General features: G+C 44.7%; 1 protein-coding gene across 2 annotated transcripts in view; it reads left to right on the forward strand.

The window, feature by feature from the left end:
* The first annotated feature begins 1,797 nt into the window (after nucleotides 1–1,797).
* PSTPIP2 (proline-serine-threonine phosphatase interacting protein 2) overlaps nucleotides 1,798–17,178 on the forward strand; it is a 53,629-nt gene continuing 38,248 nt past the window's right edge. For both annotated transcript variants that reach the window (XM_083354889.1, XM_083354888.1), the window contains exon 1: nucleotides 1,798–2,032. In XM_083354889.1, coding sequence (XP_083211015.1) covers nucleotides 2,000–2,032 — 33 coding nt within the window. In that variant the 5' untranslated portion in view covers nucleotides 1,798–1,999. The remainder of the gene's footprint in view (nucleotides 2,033–17,178) is intronic.

A 17,178-nucleotide genomic window follows, 5' to 3' on the forward strand; every position in this document is an offset into this window, starting at 1 on the left:
AAATTATGGATGGAAGGAGGTTGAAAGGAGTTGCCGAAGTGTCTTTGAGCTGCAGGCAAAGCAGTTCAGTAAAGCAAATTTATAGCTTTAAAGGGCCTGTCCGCCTGTGCAAAATGCCCGAATATTTCCTCAGATAATTCTTGGGAAGTTATAAATTAAAATCCAAACTGTTGCCCAGAGCAACTCTGATTTTATCTCTTGGAAAGAAGAGAGAGAGAGAGGCATATTAAAAGATATTAAGATATTATCTTTAAATTGCCCTGCAAACTCTCTGCTGAGTTAAAAATCTTTATTCTTTTTAACACGCCAAAGGTTATAATTCTGGCAATTCTGATTTGAAGAACTGCAGAATGTTATTTATTAGGTTTTGCTTGTGGGAGTCTATTTATCGTTGTGGAAAGCCAGCCTGGGATCAGAAATTGCAGCTTGCCTTGGGGCTGAAGATTTATAGCAATTTTACAGCAGTTTAGACCTGACTTTGGAAAGATGACAAAACAAACCGTAATTGTGGGCTAATTACATGCCGCAGATGCAAACGAACCCCAAACCTCCCTATTTCGTGTGATAATGCTGATGTTTGTGTGCAGTGGACGGACTTTTTTTTTTAATCAGAGCTATTAGAAAAGAGGATTAAATCTGGTCTCAATTGAATGGTCTAGTCCAGGGCTTTTCAACCTTTTCACCCATTGCACCACTTTTAGGATACGGCAACATCTGAGGACCGCCAGTCGCCTAGCAAGGGGTCAAAAACTTGATGACCAGAAAAAAAAAGGAAAAAAGTGATGAAGTACAGGTAGTCCTCGACTTACAACAGTTCGCTTAGTGACTGTTCAGAGTTACAACGGCACTGAAAAAAGTGCCCCCCAAGCCACAGCTGAGCAAGACACCTGCCTGCCCGCCCGGCGGCGCTCTTCCTCCTGTCCGAGGCTGCTGAGTCAAGGTTAAACAACAGTCTTCCCCGAATGGGTAGCGATTGTGTAAAAACGGGCCACGAGACTCACAAAAGGAAGAAGGCCCTTTCCACCTCGTAGCGGCCTGGGTGCCTGGGGGGGGAAGGGGTCTGCCCTGGCTTCTCTCCCTCCCTCCCTCTCTCTTTCCCTCTCTTTCTCTCCACTCCCTCCCCTCTCTCCTCCTGTCTCTCTCTCCCTCCCTCCCTCCCCCTCCCTCTTTCTGGGTCACTCCTTCCCCCTCTGTCTCTCTGTCCCTCCCTCTCCCTCCCTTTCTCTCTCTCTCCCTCCTCCCTCCCCATCCTTTTGTCTCTCCGTCCCTCCCCCCCCTCCGTCCCTCCTCCTCCCTTTCTCTCTGTCCTTCCCCCCTCTCCCTCCCTGGCCCCTCCCTCTCCCTCCCTCCCCTCTCCCTGCCCCCCCCCTCTTTCTCTCTCCCTCCCTTCCCCTTCTCTCCCTCCCTCCCTCCCTCCCCCTCCCTCTTTCTCTCTCCATCCCTCCCCCTTCTCTCCCTCCCTGCCCCCTCCATCTCTCCCTCCCTCCCTGCCCCCTCCCTCTTTCTCTCTCCATCCCTCCCCCCTCTCCCCCCCTCTCCCTCCCTCCTCCTCCCTTTCTCTCTCTGTCCTTCCCCCCTCTCCCTCCGTCCCCTCCCTCTCTCCATCCCTCCCCCTCTCCCTGCCCCCTCCCTCTTTCTCTCTCCATCCCTCCCCCTCCCTGCCCCCTCCCTCTTTCTCTCTCCATCCCTCCCCCCTGTCCCCCCCTCTCCCTCCCTCCCTCCCCCTCCCTCTTTCTCTCTCCCTCCCTGCCCCCTCCCTCCCTCCCTCCCTCCCCTTCTCTCTCCCTCTCTCTCTCTTTCTGCCCCTCCGTCCAGCCTCCCTCGCAGGGGGGTGGCCCAGCAGGGAAAGCCCCCCGGCCCCTTCTCCAGCCTCCCCTCCCTCCCCTCCCCGTGGCGGGCGGAGACTCAGCCGGCGGCCCGTCCCTCCGTCCCGGCGGGAGGAAGCGGCCAGCCCCGCCGCCCCGGCCAGAAGCGCCGCCAGCCCCGCCCGGCCGCCGCCATGCCCGAGACCCTCTTCAAGGACAGCTTCTGGGTGAGCCCCGCGGGCGCCCGCTTGGGGAAGGGAGGAAGGAAGGAAGGGCAGCCGCCCGCCAAGAAGGGGCAGCTTCCCAACAGGGAGGGGGGCCGGCAGCCGCTGGAACGGCTGGCCGCCAGATGTTGCGGGTGCTCCGTGGCTGGAGGCTTTGGGGAAGGGGCCGGAGAGCCTTGAGCAGGGGGCTGGACTAGAAGACCTCCGAGGTCCCTCCCAGCTCCGTTCTGGTGCGTTGATGGATTAAAGTGGTCTAGGGTCCCCTGCTTGAGTAGGGGGCTGGACTAGAAGACCTCCGAGGTCCCTCCCAGCTCTGTTCTGGTGCGTTGATGGATTAAAGTGGTCTAGGGTCTCCTGCTTGAGTAGGGGGCTGGACTAGAAGACCTCCGAGGTCCCTCCCAGCTCTGTTCTGGTGCGTTGATGGATTAAAGTGGTCTAGGGTCTCCTGCTTGAGTAGGGGGCTGGACTAGAAGACCTCCGAGGTCCCTCCCAGCTCTGTTCTGATGGGTTGATGGATTAAAGTGGTATAGGGTCTCCTGCTTGAGCAGGGGCTGGACTAGAAGACCTCCGAGGTCCCTCCCAGCTCCGTTCTGGTGCGTTGATGGATTAAAGTGGTCTAGGGTCCCCTGCTTGAGTAGGGGGCTGGACTAGAAGACCTCCGAGGTCCCTCCCAGCTCTGTTCTGGTGCGTTGATGGATTAAAGTGGTCTAGGGTCTCCTGCTTGAGTAGGGGGCTGGACTAGAAGACCTCCGAGGTCCCTCCCAGCTCTGTTCTGGTGCGTTGATGGATTAAAGTGGTCTAGGGTCTCCTGCTTGAGTAGGGGGCTGGACTAGAAGACCTCCGAGGTCCCTCCCAGCTCTGTTCTGATGGGTTGATGGATTAAAGTGGTATAGGGTCTCCTGCTTGAGCAGGGGCTGGACTAGAAGACCTCCGAGGTCCCTCCCAGCTCTGTTCTGGTGCATTGATGGATTAAAGTGGTATAGGGTCCCCTGCTTAAGTAGAGGGCTGGACTAGAAGACCTCCGAGGTCCCTCCCAGCTCTGTTCTGGTGCGTTGATGGATTAAAGTGGTCTAGGGTCTCCTGCTTGAGCAGGGGCTGGACTAGAAGACCTCCAAGGTCCCTCCCAGCTCTGTTCTGATGTATTGAACTGAGCCTCCGATTGGCAGCGCAGCCTGCACGGTGGGGGTCGATGCAGCAACCTGGGGAAGCGGGCCCGGGTTGTGTGAATGGGAGCCTATTGGTGGAAGGATGGGCAAATCGTGGTTTATCTCTGAACCACGGCTTTTCCTTGGCCACTGGGGTTATCCGGATCACGGGATGTGTCTGGACTCTAATCCCAGCTCCTGTGGCGTGGGACGCTTGCTTTCCAATGACATCGCGCTCCAGGGACGTTGTGGCTGAGGTGGGTCTCCTCCCACAGAGGCTCCCCAGATTATTTTGAAAGTATTAGACCAGGGGTCTTCAAACTTGGCCCTTTTATGACTTGTGGACTTCAACTCCCAGAATTCCTCAGCCAGCTGGCTGAGGAATTCTGGGAGTTGAAGTCCACAAGTCATAAAAGGGCCAAGTTTGAAGACCCCTGTATTAGACCGTTTTAATCAAAGTTTATTTCAGCCTCACTGGACAGATCCCCTCTAGGCACCGTCAGCTGCAAAAGGAGGGCTAAGGAAGGCCTGGAAAAAAATTGAGAAAAAAACAAGTTTGTATTTCTGTTTGTTTTCGTAACGGCTTTGGAAAAAAAAGGGGGGGAACTGTTTTTCCCATTATTTTTTCTGTCCCCCCCCCCAGGCCTTCCCATTTCTACTTATGACTACAATTGGGACTAGAATTTCCCTTGGTGAGCAACGTGGTTGTTAAGTCATGTGAATCCAGATTCTCCCACAGACTTTCCTTGTCAGAAGCCTGGTGGGAAAGACACAAATGGTGACCGCATTCATCCCATTATTTCATCTATCTATCTATCTATCTATCTATCTATCTATCTGTCTGTCTGTCTGTCTGTCTGTCTGTCTGTCTGTCTCTGTCTGTCTGTCTGTCTGTCCGTCCGTCCATCCATCCATGCATCCATCTTTCTATCTATCTGTCTGTCTATCTATCTATCTATCTATCTATCTATCTATCTATCTATCTATCTATCTATCTATAGAGAGATGATATAGAGATAGAGATAGAGATAGATATAGATATAGATAGATGATAGATAGATAGATAGATAGATATAGATAGATAGATAGATAGATGATAGATGATAGAGATACAGATAGATATAGATATAGATAGATAGATGATAGATAGATGATAGATAGATGATAGATAGATAGATAGATAGATGATAGAGATAGATAGATAGATAAATAGATAGATGATAGAGATAGAGAGATAGAGAGATATAGATATAGATAGGTAGATACAGATACAGATACAGATAGACAGACAGACAGATAGATAGATAGATAGAATAGAGCTGGAAGGGACCTTGGAGGTCTTCTAGTCCAGCCCCCCCACTCCCCCGCTTAAGTAGGAGAATGTATACCATTTCAGACAAATGGCTGACCAGTCTCTTCTTAAAAATCTCCAGGGATGGAGAGCCCACGATTTCTGGTGGCAACTTCTGTTCCACTGGTAAATTGTCCTCACTGTTAGGAAGTTTCTCCTTAAATCCAGGTTGCTTATGCGCAGCTATCTTCGATATGTGCCAGTTACCAAGGCCCCAAATCTTCATCACGTGACCAGGAAAGGCTGCAAATGGGCATAAGTGAGAGGATCTGTTGTAAGTTACTTTTTCCAGCGTCGTTGCCTCTTCGGATGGGAACTAAACCAATGTAAGTGGAGGCTTACCTGTGACCTCAGGACTGCTTGTGGGGATTATTGCAATGTGGGTGTGAACCATTCGCTCATTCAATTAGGGCAAAAAACGCTGAAATGCGCGGGTTTTTTCCGCATCTTTGGGACTTGCTACTCATGAACAGGACTGTGGCATTCCCAGGTTTAAAGCAACATCGATTTCCTCTGTGTTCGGAAGAAATTAAGAAATTTGACAGTTGGAACAATTAACCAGTGGAACAACCTGCCTCCGGAAGTGGTGAATCCTCCAACGTTGGAAGTTTTTAAGAAGAGACTGGACAGCCATTTGTCTGAAATGGTACTATAGGGTTTCCTGCCTGAGCAGGGGGTTGGACTAGAAGACCTCCAAGGTCCCTTCCAACTCTTCTCTTCTCTTCTCTTCTCTTCTCTTCTCTTCTCTTCTCTTCTCTTCTCTTCTCTTCTCTTCTCTTCTCCTCTCCTCTCCTCTCCTCTCCTCTCCTCTCCTCTCCTCTCCTCTCCTCTCCTCTCCTCTCCTCTTCTCTTCATAGTTAAGTCAGGCTCTCCTGACTCAGTGAACGGGACGGAGTGAGGAAGATGGTAGTAGCTTCTTTATATAATATATTTTACGCCTTAGACCAATGTTTGTCAACCTGGTCTAGTGGTTAAAGCACCAGTCTAGGAAGTGGGAAACTGTGACTTCTAGTTCTGCCTTAGGCATAAAAAACCTAGCTGAGTGACTTTGCCGTCAGCCATTCTCTCTCTCTCTCTCTCTCTCTCAACCCAAACCACCTCACAGGGTTGTTGTTGTTGTGGGGAAAGTAGGAGGAGGAAGGTGCGTTTGCATGTTTTTTTGTCGCTTTGAGTTATTTAGAAAAGTGATATAAAGGCAGGATACGAACGAGTGAAGGAATGGATGAATAAAAACATACACTCCATGATAGCTGGAAGATGTGGGAACTTCAACTCCCAGAATTCCTCAGTCAACTCTGCAAAACCAAAAATTCTAAACAAGACCCATCCATCAAATGTTTGGCTCTCTACATGCCTGTTTCTCAGCGGTGCTGTCTGTCTGAAACTGCAGGACCATTTGGGGGTTTTTCTCCCCAAAATTCTGGTTTTGAATAACACTCCAATTGTACAAAACCTGGCTGTCCAACACTGAGCGAAGAGGAATTGTCTTGGTCCACATGTAAAATATATGGCTCATGTTTAAGGGATTGTCCACTAGGACTCTGAGATCACTCCTGCAGTTACTGCTCTTGAGCCAGGTTTCACCTAATCAATAATAATAATAATAATAATAATAATAATAATAATAATAATAATAATAATAATATGATAAAAACAGCAACAACAACAACAGCAACAACATAGTGATAATAACAAGAACAACATAGTGATAATGACAACAACAACAACAACTGTGCTACTCGGAACATCTTACATTTTAAGGAGATACCTGGTTGATACCTAGGATGCTGGCAGCAACCCGTGTCAACCATTAGTGCCAGTCAATTTGAGCGTTCAGTTGACTGAGGTTCATGTTTTATGAATAAAAGTTTTATAATAATAATAATAATAGTAATAATAATAATAATAATAATAATAATAATAATTTGGAGGGACCTTGGAGGTCATCTAGTCCAACCCCCTGCTCAGGCAGGAAACCCTATACCATTTCAGACAAATGGCTGTCCAGTCTCTTAAAAACTTCCAGAAGTGGGACTTCCGGTGGCTCCGTGGCGCCGGAGACAGCCTTCCCGGGCTGCCCGCAGCTCAGCTGTGTGATTTTTCGCCCGAAACAGCGCCGATCAGCTGTTCGGGCGAATTTGAAGCCCCCTCCTCGGGAGAAGAGGAGGGGGTGAGCCCCCAGGTGGGGGTTGAGTTCTCCGGGGCCGCCTGAGCTTGGAGCTTGGGCGGCTGAAGGATTGAACTCCCCCGTAGCCTGGGCTGCTCCCAGCTGGCTAGCGTCTCTGCTCCGGACTTTATGGAGCAGAGCCAGGCGTCTGCGACCATCCCTGCTTGAAGGAGAGACTATGAAAGGAAAAGAGCAGGCAGAGCAGTACAAGAGGGAAAGATGAAGAGATGAAGAAGATTATTTTATTTACTCTCAAGCTTGATGGACTTTGCTTAAAACTTAAAGTGAAAGTGCGTCACAATTGTAAGTAAAAGATGGCGGCTAAACCTCCCCCTAGAACTTTTCGGAGTGCTGGAAATTCTCCGGTGCAACAACAATCATTACTGCAGGCGTTGCATTCTCCTGATGTATTGACTTCGAAGGATCTTGAAAGACATACCCAGTTAATTCTGGAGTCAATGGGTGCTAAATTTGCACAGATGGAGGAGAAATTGGAGAAATTGGAGCAGAGAATGGAAGAAAGGATGGAACAGAAACTTAGAGAGATGAAGGCAGACATTTTGTCCTCAGTGCATAAAGTTGCTAAATGTGTGGAGGTGCTGGATGACCAAGTGCAAGACTTGACTCAAAAGAATGCTATATTAGAAGCAAAAGTTTTGGAAATTGAAGATTTAAAAGACAAAATGGACAGTGAACAGAGTCTGGCCCAATTTTACCAGATGCAGTTTGCTGTGAGAATTAGAGGCCTAAAAGAGAATATTAAGGAAGATTTAAAACAGCTGGTTTCTGAGGCTTTTGAGGGGGTATTGAATCATCCAGCATCTGAATTAAAACAAGGTATGGACAAAGTGTTTCGTGTGAATTCGTGGATTGCTAAACAGAGAAAGTTGCCTAGAGATGTGGTGGTTTATTTTGTAAAAAGGGAAGTTAGAGATGAAGTTATACAAGCTGCCTATGATACCAAAGTTGTGATTGCTGGTCAAGAAGTTTTGGTTCTAAAAGAAATTCCTCCAAAGATTTTAAAGAGAAGGAAGGATTTTATTTTTCTTGTGCAAGAGCTCAAGCAAAGGGATATAAGGTTCAGATGGGAGATCCCAGCTGGGCTGAGCTTCATGTATGATGGCAAAAGGTACTGTTTGGGTAATGTGAAGCAAGCGCATGACTTCTACAACAATGTTTTAAATGTAACCCCATCAACACTTCTGGAAGCTGCAGAGGGATCTGGAGAAGGAGAACATCAAGAGGATGAAGATGGACTGATAGACGAGAAGGGTACAGGAGGAGTTCAAGCTGCAACTCTTTTGGATGATATTAGAGAACAGAGGGTGACGCGTGCTGCCTTAAAACGCTCAAAAAAGACAAAAAAATAAGACCAGCAGAAATCTATGGAACTTCCACAATATACTTATAGACAAGTGGTAGCTGTGTTTTTAAAAGTTTTGGGATGATATGTATGATAACAGAATCTTTAATTTGGAATTAATGGACAATTTATTACAGAGGAAGAGGAAGAAAGTTTTGTGGGTTAATGCGGGTTAATTTGTGTAAGAACTATCTATTATAGTCTATTTTGGCTAGAGAGGTTAATAGGGATAGGTGTTTGTGATGTGGAAATGAGAATATGTTTAGGTAATAGGGAAATGTGGAAGAACATAGATGGGAATGATGCTAGTTTTCTTTTATTTTAGTTTTTTATATATATTTAGTATTGTTAAGGATTGGCTTACTTTATATAAGCTAGAGAGTGATGGATTTTAGAGTTTATAATTGTTAGTATATGATTGTTTATGATTGCTTTTTAGATATATACCTTGTATTTTGCTCTGGGAAGTCGGAGGGGGGGGAGGGGGGGAGGAGGGGAAGTAGAGGGGGGAGGCAGGGGAGGGAGGAGGGAGAGGGGGAGGGGGGGAGATAGGGGGGAGGTAGGGAGGGGAGGAGGGAGGGGGAAGGGGGGTTTTTTTAAAGGAAAATTGTATTTTTTAAAACTTTTCAATAAAAAAAAAAAAAAAAAAAAAAAACTTCCAGAAGTGACCTTGGAGGTCATCTAGTCCAACCTCGTGAGGAAACCCTCTACCACTTCAGACAAATGGCTGTCCAGTCTCTTCTGAAAAACTTCCAGAAGTGACCTTGGAGGTCATCTAGTCCAACCTCGTGAGGAAACCCTATACCAATTCAGATAAATGGCTGTCCGGTCTCTTCTTAAAAACTCCCAGTGTTGGAGCATTCACCGCTTCTGGAGGCAGGTTGTTCCACTGGTTAATTGTTCTAACTGTGAGGAAATTCCTCCTTAGTTCCAGGTTGCTTCTCTCCTTGGTTAGTTTCCACCCGTTGCTTCTTGTCCTGCCTTCAGGTGCTTTGGAGAATAGCTTGACTCCCTCTTCTTTGGGGCAGCCCGCGAGATACTGGAAGACTGCTATCCTGTCACTATATAAAATATAGTCAATGTATATAAATAACAAGCCTGCATTATTTTGTTTTACTGTCATTTTTATTGTCTTGTCTGCTTGCATGACTAGCTGCCCAGGGCTGCATGTGGTCTGTGCGCTTCAGATTGGACACAGCTGGTGTAAAGTTTCGGGCTGATAACAGAGTAGGGGTAAAATTTAAATTTATTAGGAGCAGTAAAATGATGCGTTTGAGCTTTGGGAAATGGACTTTGGAGTTAGGAAGGCGTACAGGTTTTTTTCCTTGCAAGAAACTGTTCACAAAACCCTTTGTAGAATATTTCTTTCTCTTTTTTTTTGCCAAAAATGCTACTTGGATCCATCTATGTTTTGTGCCGGGAGTTGACTTGATGGCGCTGTTATCTAACACATGTATGTAGTAGTCCTTGACATACAACGGTTCATTTAGCGACTGAACTTACAACAGCAGTGAAAACAAGGACTGGTGACCATTTTTCACACTGAAGAGAGTTGTGGCGTCCTGGTGGATCCAAATTTAGATGCTTGGCGACTGACTGACATTTATGACAGTTGCCAAGTCCCGGAGTCCTGGGACGACTTTCTGACGAGCAAAGTCCATGGGGGAAGCCAGATTCGCTTAACGACCGTGTTACTAACTTAACAACTGCAGCGATTCACTTAACTGTGACAAGAAAAGGTTGCAAAAGGAGGCAAAACTCACTTAATGACTGTCTTGCTTCCCAAGGGAAATTTGGCGCTCAGTGTCTCACATAGTAACATAGATTTTGGGCTCAGTTGTGGTCATAAGTCAAGGACTGCCTGTATTATATCTTCTTCTTTCCTTCCTTCCTTCCTTCCTTTTCTTTCTTTATCTTCCTTCCTTTTCTTTCTTTCTTTCTTTCTTTCTTTCTTTCTTTCTTTCTTTCTTTCTTTCTTTCTTTCTTTCTTTCTTCTTTCCTTCCTTCCTTCCTTCCTTTTCTTTCTTTATCTTCCTTTCTTTCTTTCTTTCTTTCTTTCTTTCTTTCTTTCTTTCTTTCTTTCTCTTTCTCCTTCCTTCCTTCCTTCTTTCATTCCTTCTTTCCTCTCTCTTTTCTTTCTTTCTTTCTCTCTTTCTTTCTTTCTTTCTTTCTTTCTTTCTTTCTCTCTCCCTCTCTTTTCTTTCTTTCTTTCTTTCTTTCTTTCTTTCTTTCTTTCTTTCTTTCTTTCTTTTTCTTTTCCTTCCTTCCTCTCTCTCTTTTCTTTCTTTCTTTATCTTTCTTTTTCTTTGTTTCTCTCTTTTTTCTTTCCTTCCTTCCTCTCTCTCTCTTTTCTTTCTTTATCTTTCTTTTTCTTTTCTCCTTTCTTTATCTTTCTTTCTCTCTTTTCTTTCTTTCCTTCCTTCCTCTCTTTCTTTTCTTTCTTTATCTTTCTTTTTTCCTCCTCTTTCTTTCTTTCTTTCTTTCTTTCTTTCTTTCTTTCTTTCTTTCTTTCTTTCTTTCTCTTTTAAATCACCCAATTAATTTATTATTTATTTAGCATATGGTACTAAATGGCTGAAACTGTCTGGGCCCTTTGTATTAGACCATGCTTTAAAAAAAGAAAAAGAAAAAGCTCAAATGAAATTTTCAATCAAGGCAGCATGCAAAACTAGGCGTGGGTGCTGTTGTTCAAAGATAAACTACAATGGAAAGGTAATTAAAGAGACTAGGAAAATTGAAGGCTCTTCTTTTTCATGTGCTGAATCGATGCTAACGTGACTGTAGGTTGGATTCTCTGAAGAGGGCATTTAGTTGATGGGGGGGCTTTCTCCTGTCCTTCGGTGGGGGGTCCTGGAAGAGGACCTCATGAAATGATCTGATGGGACAATTAACCAGTGGAACAACCTGCCACCGGAAGCTGTGAACGCTCCAACACTGGAAGTTTTGAAGAAGAGACTGGACAGCCATTTGTCTGAAATGGGTGTAGGGTTTCCTTCTTGAGCAGAGGGTTGGACTAGATGACCTCCAAGATCCCTTCCAACTCTATAATAACAATAACAGTAACAGTAACAGTAACTAACAATAACAGTAGAGTTGTAAGAGACCTTGGAGGTCATCTAGTCCAACCCCCTGCTTAGGTAGGAAACCTTATCCCATTCCAGACAGACAAATGGATATCCAATCTCTTCTTAAAAACTTCCAGCGTTTGAGCACTCACAATTTCTGGAGGCAAGGAGTTCCACTGGCTAATTGCTCTCACTGTCAGGAAATTAATTGTTCCCTTTGTCAGGAAGTTTCTCCCCAGTTCCAGGTTGCTTCCCTCCTTGGTCAGTTTCCATCTGTTGCTTCTTGTCCTGCCTTCAGGGGCTTTGGAGAATGGCTTGACTCCCTCTTCTTTGGGGCAGCCCCTGAGATACTGGAACTCTGTTATTGTTATTATCTTGAAAGTCCAGGTGGAAACACATAAAAGAAGATTTTCCTTCAAGTAACGTGATGCTTCGGGCTTTTGAAGGAAAAACGAGCGTATAAATACGATCAGGTGTAGGTGGTAAACGGATGGAATATGTTCCTATTTGGTCAAGCCAAGTTACTATATATAAACAGGGAACAAACCCTACACCCTCTAGCTCTGATAATGTTACCTAGTTAGGAAATGAAACGTCTGCCAAAAAAACGTTAGAAGACTAGAAGACCTCAAGGGTCCCTTCCAACTCTTGTTATTCTGATGAACAAGCTCCGAAAAACGGCAGGAACTCTGCAGTTACCAATATTCTTTTCTATCGAAATGGGCGTTAAGTTTGGAAAATGACCCCCCCCCCCCCGAAGGCCAGCAAAGTCATATTGGACTTCAAGAGAAACTTCCTCAAAAGACGCGGTTTGGTTAAAAAAAAAAAAAGGAAGCTTTTGACAAAAGCCAGAAGAGCAAAAAATTATTTTAAACTGTAATAATTTTAAACTCTCCTGAAAAATAAAAGCAGGAAGGGCAAAAGAAAGTCACACACAGGTTGCCAGGGAGCTTAAGCGCAAATCTGTTAAGAAAAAAAAGCGCGCTTTTCGGCAGAGAACACAATTCTGCAAAATAAATATTTTTTTAAAAAAAAAAAATCCCCCCAAACATTAATCTTGCTCAAAAACTGAAATCTAGCATGGTATCCAAAAAAAAAAAAAAAGAAAAAGAAAAAAAGGAAGCTGCAAATGATATTCAAAGCAGCAACGTGAATATTTGAACACAGAAGAGGCAGGAAATTAGCAAAGAATTGAGCCTCTGGATAAATTATTTGCATTTCTCTTTTTCCCCCCGAAGATGAAGAGCCGATATGTTTGCCTGGATGAATATTTCACCAAGACAGTTTGGAGGAAAAAAATAATAATAAAGGCCACATGGGCTACATTTTTTAAAAAACCTTATTGCAAATTAAAGATGAACAAATGACCAGACGCAAATATTTTCTGCTGAACAGACTGTCCCATGTCAGGCACAAAGGCAGTGGGTAACAGGCGCTCACTCGCTTACGCGGCACTTGGGACTCGACCCGACAAACTGCCGACCATCTGATCGACGAGCTCAGCGTCCTAACCCACCGAGCCACCGCGTCCCTTAAACGCTTTTATAGAGTCAGCCTATTTGGCCCCAACAATCTGGGTCCTCATTTTACTGACCTCGGAAGGATGGAAGGCTGAGTCGATTTTGAGCCAGTGCGAAGAAAGTGGCAAGAAAAGTCGTGAAATGGGGCAAACCTCACTTAACAAATGTCTCACGTAGCCACATAAATCGGTTTTATAAATCGGTCTTAACTTTTAATGTGTATTAATTTATTTACGGGCATTGCTGTTCAATTACTTTTTAATTTTTGTATCCTGTTTTTATTATGTATTACCCTGTTCATCGCCCTGAGTCCTTCGGGAGAAGGGCGGTATACAAATTAAATTAATAATAATAATAATAATAATAATAATAATAATAATAATAATAATAATAATAATAATAATAATAAAAATTTTGGGCTCACTTCTGATCATAAGCCGCGGTCTACCTGCATTGTGCTCTGCAATCAAGCAGAGAACTCACCGTCTAGACTAGAACTCACTGTCTCCTGGTGATTGGCCCAAAGTCACCTAGCCGGCTTTCGTACCTAAGGCGGGACTAGAATTTCTCAGTCTCCTGGTGATTGGCCCAAAGTCACCCAGATGGCTTTCATGCCTAAGGCAGGACTAGAACTTTCAGTCTCCTGGTGATTGGCCCAAAGTCACCCAGCTGGATTTCGTGCCTAAGGCGGGACTAGAACTCGCCGTCTCCTGGTGATTGACCCAAAGTCACCCAGCTGGCTTTCGTGCCTAAGGCGGCACTAGAACTCGCCGTCTCCTGGTGATTGGCCCAGAGTCACCCAGTTGGCTTTCATGCCTAGTGACCGTTCAAAGTTACAGCGGCACCGAAAAAAGTGACTTATGAATGATTAAAGTAATGAAACTCACTGAACAAATGTCTCACTTAGCAACCGGAATTTGGCGCTCAATTGCGGTTGTAAGTCGAGGACTCCCTGTACTCTACATACACAACATGGTTATTTCTGCCTCTTCTTCATGCAACTGTTCCTCTCCCCACCCCCCACATTTCTCTTAAGTACCACTTCTCTTTATTCTACTGAGCCCGAAGCGTTGAATTTGGAATATGTGACTTTCTGGTTAAAGAAGGCAGCTTTGCATTCAGACAGAGTTGTCTGTTTCCTAGACCTTTTCTTCTGAAACGGGGACCGGTTGCTTCTGATTCGTGGTAATCCACTGAAGGATTAAGACTTGGTTCTCCAGCGAAGAAGGGCCCGGTTCTCACGCTGGCAAGGAAGTGTTCCAAATGGTAGTAGCGGCTTGGGATTCTTATGTAATCGTTTGAGGAAATTGTAATTTTAAAAGAGAACTTCCGAGGAAAGACTGACTCGTCCCACTACGGAGAAATTTAGCAATAATTCCCCCGAACAGGCCGTGGAATGAATTGTTTAGCCTTTTACATCAGGGGTCCCCAACCCCTGGTCTGTGGACAGGTACTGGGACGCTATATGCCAGCAACCGGTCCGCACAAACAAGCATCCTGTTGTACGGCATCACAGTCTGGTTTGGAAGCATCCCTGCTTCGGACAGGAAGACGGTGCAGAGAGTGGTGAGGACAGCCGAAAAGATCATTGGCAGTTCCCTCCCTCCCATCCAGGACACGGCACAGAAGCGTTGCTTGAGCAGGGTCTGTAAGATTGTCTGGGACACAACACACCCTCTCCACAACCTGTTTTCCTTCTTACCTTCTGGGGGGAGGGGGGGCTTCGTGGTATCCGAAGCAGAACATCCAGATTCAGCCATCGTTTCATTCCATACAACAATAACCTTGTGAACTCTAAAGCTTCCTCCTTCCGTTATGTATTCAAGATGGACAGTGATTAATATTTATGTCACTTATATGTAAGGATGTAGGTCTATACATATGTTGTATATAGTATGTTTAAATGTGTCTTATGTATGTGTACACTTTGAGAGCAAGCAACTAAATTTCATTTTTTATGTATGCCATTGTGCCCACAGTAAAAAAGGACAATAAAGGTTGTCTGTCTGTCTGTCTGTCTGTCTGTCTGTCTGTCTGTCTGTCTGTCTGTCTGTCTATCTATCTATCTATCTATCTATCTATCTATCTATCTATCTATCTATCTATCTCTATCTCTATCTATCTATCTATCTATCATCTATCTATCTATCTATCTATCTCTATTATTGCTATCTATTTCTATTATTTTATCTATTTCTATTATTTCTATCTATATCTATCTTTCTATTACGGTATATCTATCTTTCTATTATATCTATTATTTCTATCTATTTCTATTATTTCTTTCTCTCTCTTATCTATCTATCTTTCTATCTATCTATCTCTATTATTGCTATCTATTTCTATTATTTTATCTATTTCTATTATTTCTATCTATATCTATCTTTCTATTACGGTATATCTATCTTTCTATTATATCTATTATTTCTATCTATTTCTATTATTTCTTTCTCTCTCTTTATCTATCTATCTATCTATCTATCTATCTATCTATCTATCTATCTATCTATCTATGTTTCTATTATTTCTATCTATTATTATTATTTGGACCTCTGGTACCCAAAAGGTTGGGGACCTCTGTTTTACGTAATGTTTCTCAACCTAGAAGCTTCCAGGTATGGGGACTCCACCTCCCAAAATTCCCAGCTGGGGCTATGTGGGCTGGGGATTCTGGGAGTTGAAGTCCACACATCTAGCTGCCCAAGTTGACAAGCGCTGCTTTAATCTTTGCTCCTAAGAGAATGCCTTTTTGGTGCCAAAAAAATCCGGCTTGCTCCTCCTCTCGTTCACATACAGGGAGTCCTTGATTTAGCCCAAAATTTCCGTTGCTAAGCGAGACATTTGTTCAGGGAGCTTGGCCCCTTTGATCCAGTGACCCCCGTTTTGCAACCTCCTCAGAAGCAACCTCCTCAGAAGCAACCTCCTCAGAAGCAAAGTCACTGGGGCAGACAGATTCACTTAACAACTGCAATAATTAACAACTAACTTAACAAACTGCAACACTTCACTTAACAGCTGAGGGAAGAAAGGCCGTAAAATGGGGGGGGCAAAAGTCACTTAACAAATGCCTCGCTTAACGGCAGAAATATTGGCTCAGTTGTAAGCCAAGGATTCCCCGTAGCTTTTAATCCTTTGCGTTTGTTTGTCCTTTTCAACCAAATTGCTATTAGAAAAAGGAAGTCAACGCATCTTCAAGTTGTTGAGACACCGTTCCCCAATGAATTGTGTCTGTGTTTCTTTCCCACACTTTCTCTGTTTCCTGGGGTTAAAGCCATACTTTTATTTTTCTAACTATTTCTGCCTGTTTTCTCCAAGGTCAGGTCTTTCTCCAAGTGGTCTCCTAGAACAGAGGTCCCCAACCTTGTGGACACCGGAGACCGGTTCAATAGAGAATAGTTTTTCCACAGAACAGAGAGTGTGTGGTTTTGTGCGCTGTCTGCATCCCACCGATGGGGCTTTGCTTGTTTGTGCGGACCGGTACCGGTCCACGGACTGGGGCTCAGGGACCCCTGTCCTAGAAGAACCAGCTTTCATTTCCTTATCTTTCATTTCCTTATCAGTTTATCCCAGTTTGTCCTTCCAGATGTGTTGGACTACAATTCCATGTTGAGAATTGTAGAAGATCTGAGAATGATGGAAGTGGCAGTCTTTAAGTTTTCTGGAGGATGAACTATTTGGAAAAAAAGTCCCAGAGAGAAGTTTATGATGTCGGTGGAGAAACTTAGCCAAATTTACTTCACTGACTTGATTATATTCTCTATTCTAGCAGAGGGTTTCTCAAATATGGCCACTTTAACACCTGTGGACTTCAACTCCCAGAATTCACCCCCACACCCCCATTTTAAAGGGGCCCAGTGTAAGTACCCATCCCAGCTAACCACCCAAGAAAGCAGAACTCTTGGAGCAGGCATTGTCTAGAAAAGAAACTTTTATTAGGGGTTAGCGACAGCCAGGAAGTCAAGGCGAGATCTGGAGAAAATCCCGCTTAAACGGTATAGTTTAAAAACTATAAAAACTTGGCTATTCGAGCTTGCCGGCCTGGACTGAGGGTTTGGGGTTAAGGTTTTAATTTTTAATTATTTTGGGGCTATTTAATTTAATTTTGGACCATAAAAAAGGCTGAGCGCCAAAGAATTGAGGCCTTTGAACTCTGGTGCTGGAGAAGACTCCTGCGAGTCCCTTGGACTGCAAGGCGATCAAACCGGTCAGTCCTAGAGGAGATCAACCCTGACTGCTCTTTAGAAAGCCAGATCCTGAAGCTAAAACTCAAATCCTTTGGCCACCTAATGAGAAGGAAGGACTCACTGGAGAAGAGCCGAATGCTGGGAAAGGTTGAGGGCAAGAGAAGAAGGGGACGACAGAGAAGGAGGTGGCTGGATGGAGTCACTGAAGCAGGAGGTGTGAGCTTAAATAGGACTCCAGAAGATGGTAGAGGACAGGAAGGCCTGGAGGAACGTTGTCCATAGGGTCGCGATGGGTCGGACACGACTTCGCAGCTAACAACAACAACAATTTAATTTTATTTTAACCTGTATATA

This window comes from Vipera ursinii (assembly GCF_947247035.1).
Source record: "Vipera ursinii genome assembly, chromosome: 2".
Lineage (NCBI taxonomy): Eukaryota > Metazoa > Chordata > Lepidosauria > Squamata > Viperidae > Vipera > Vipera ursinii.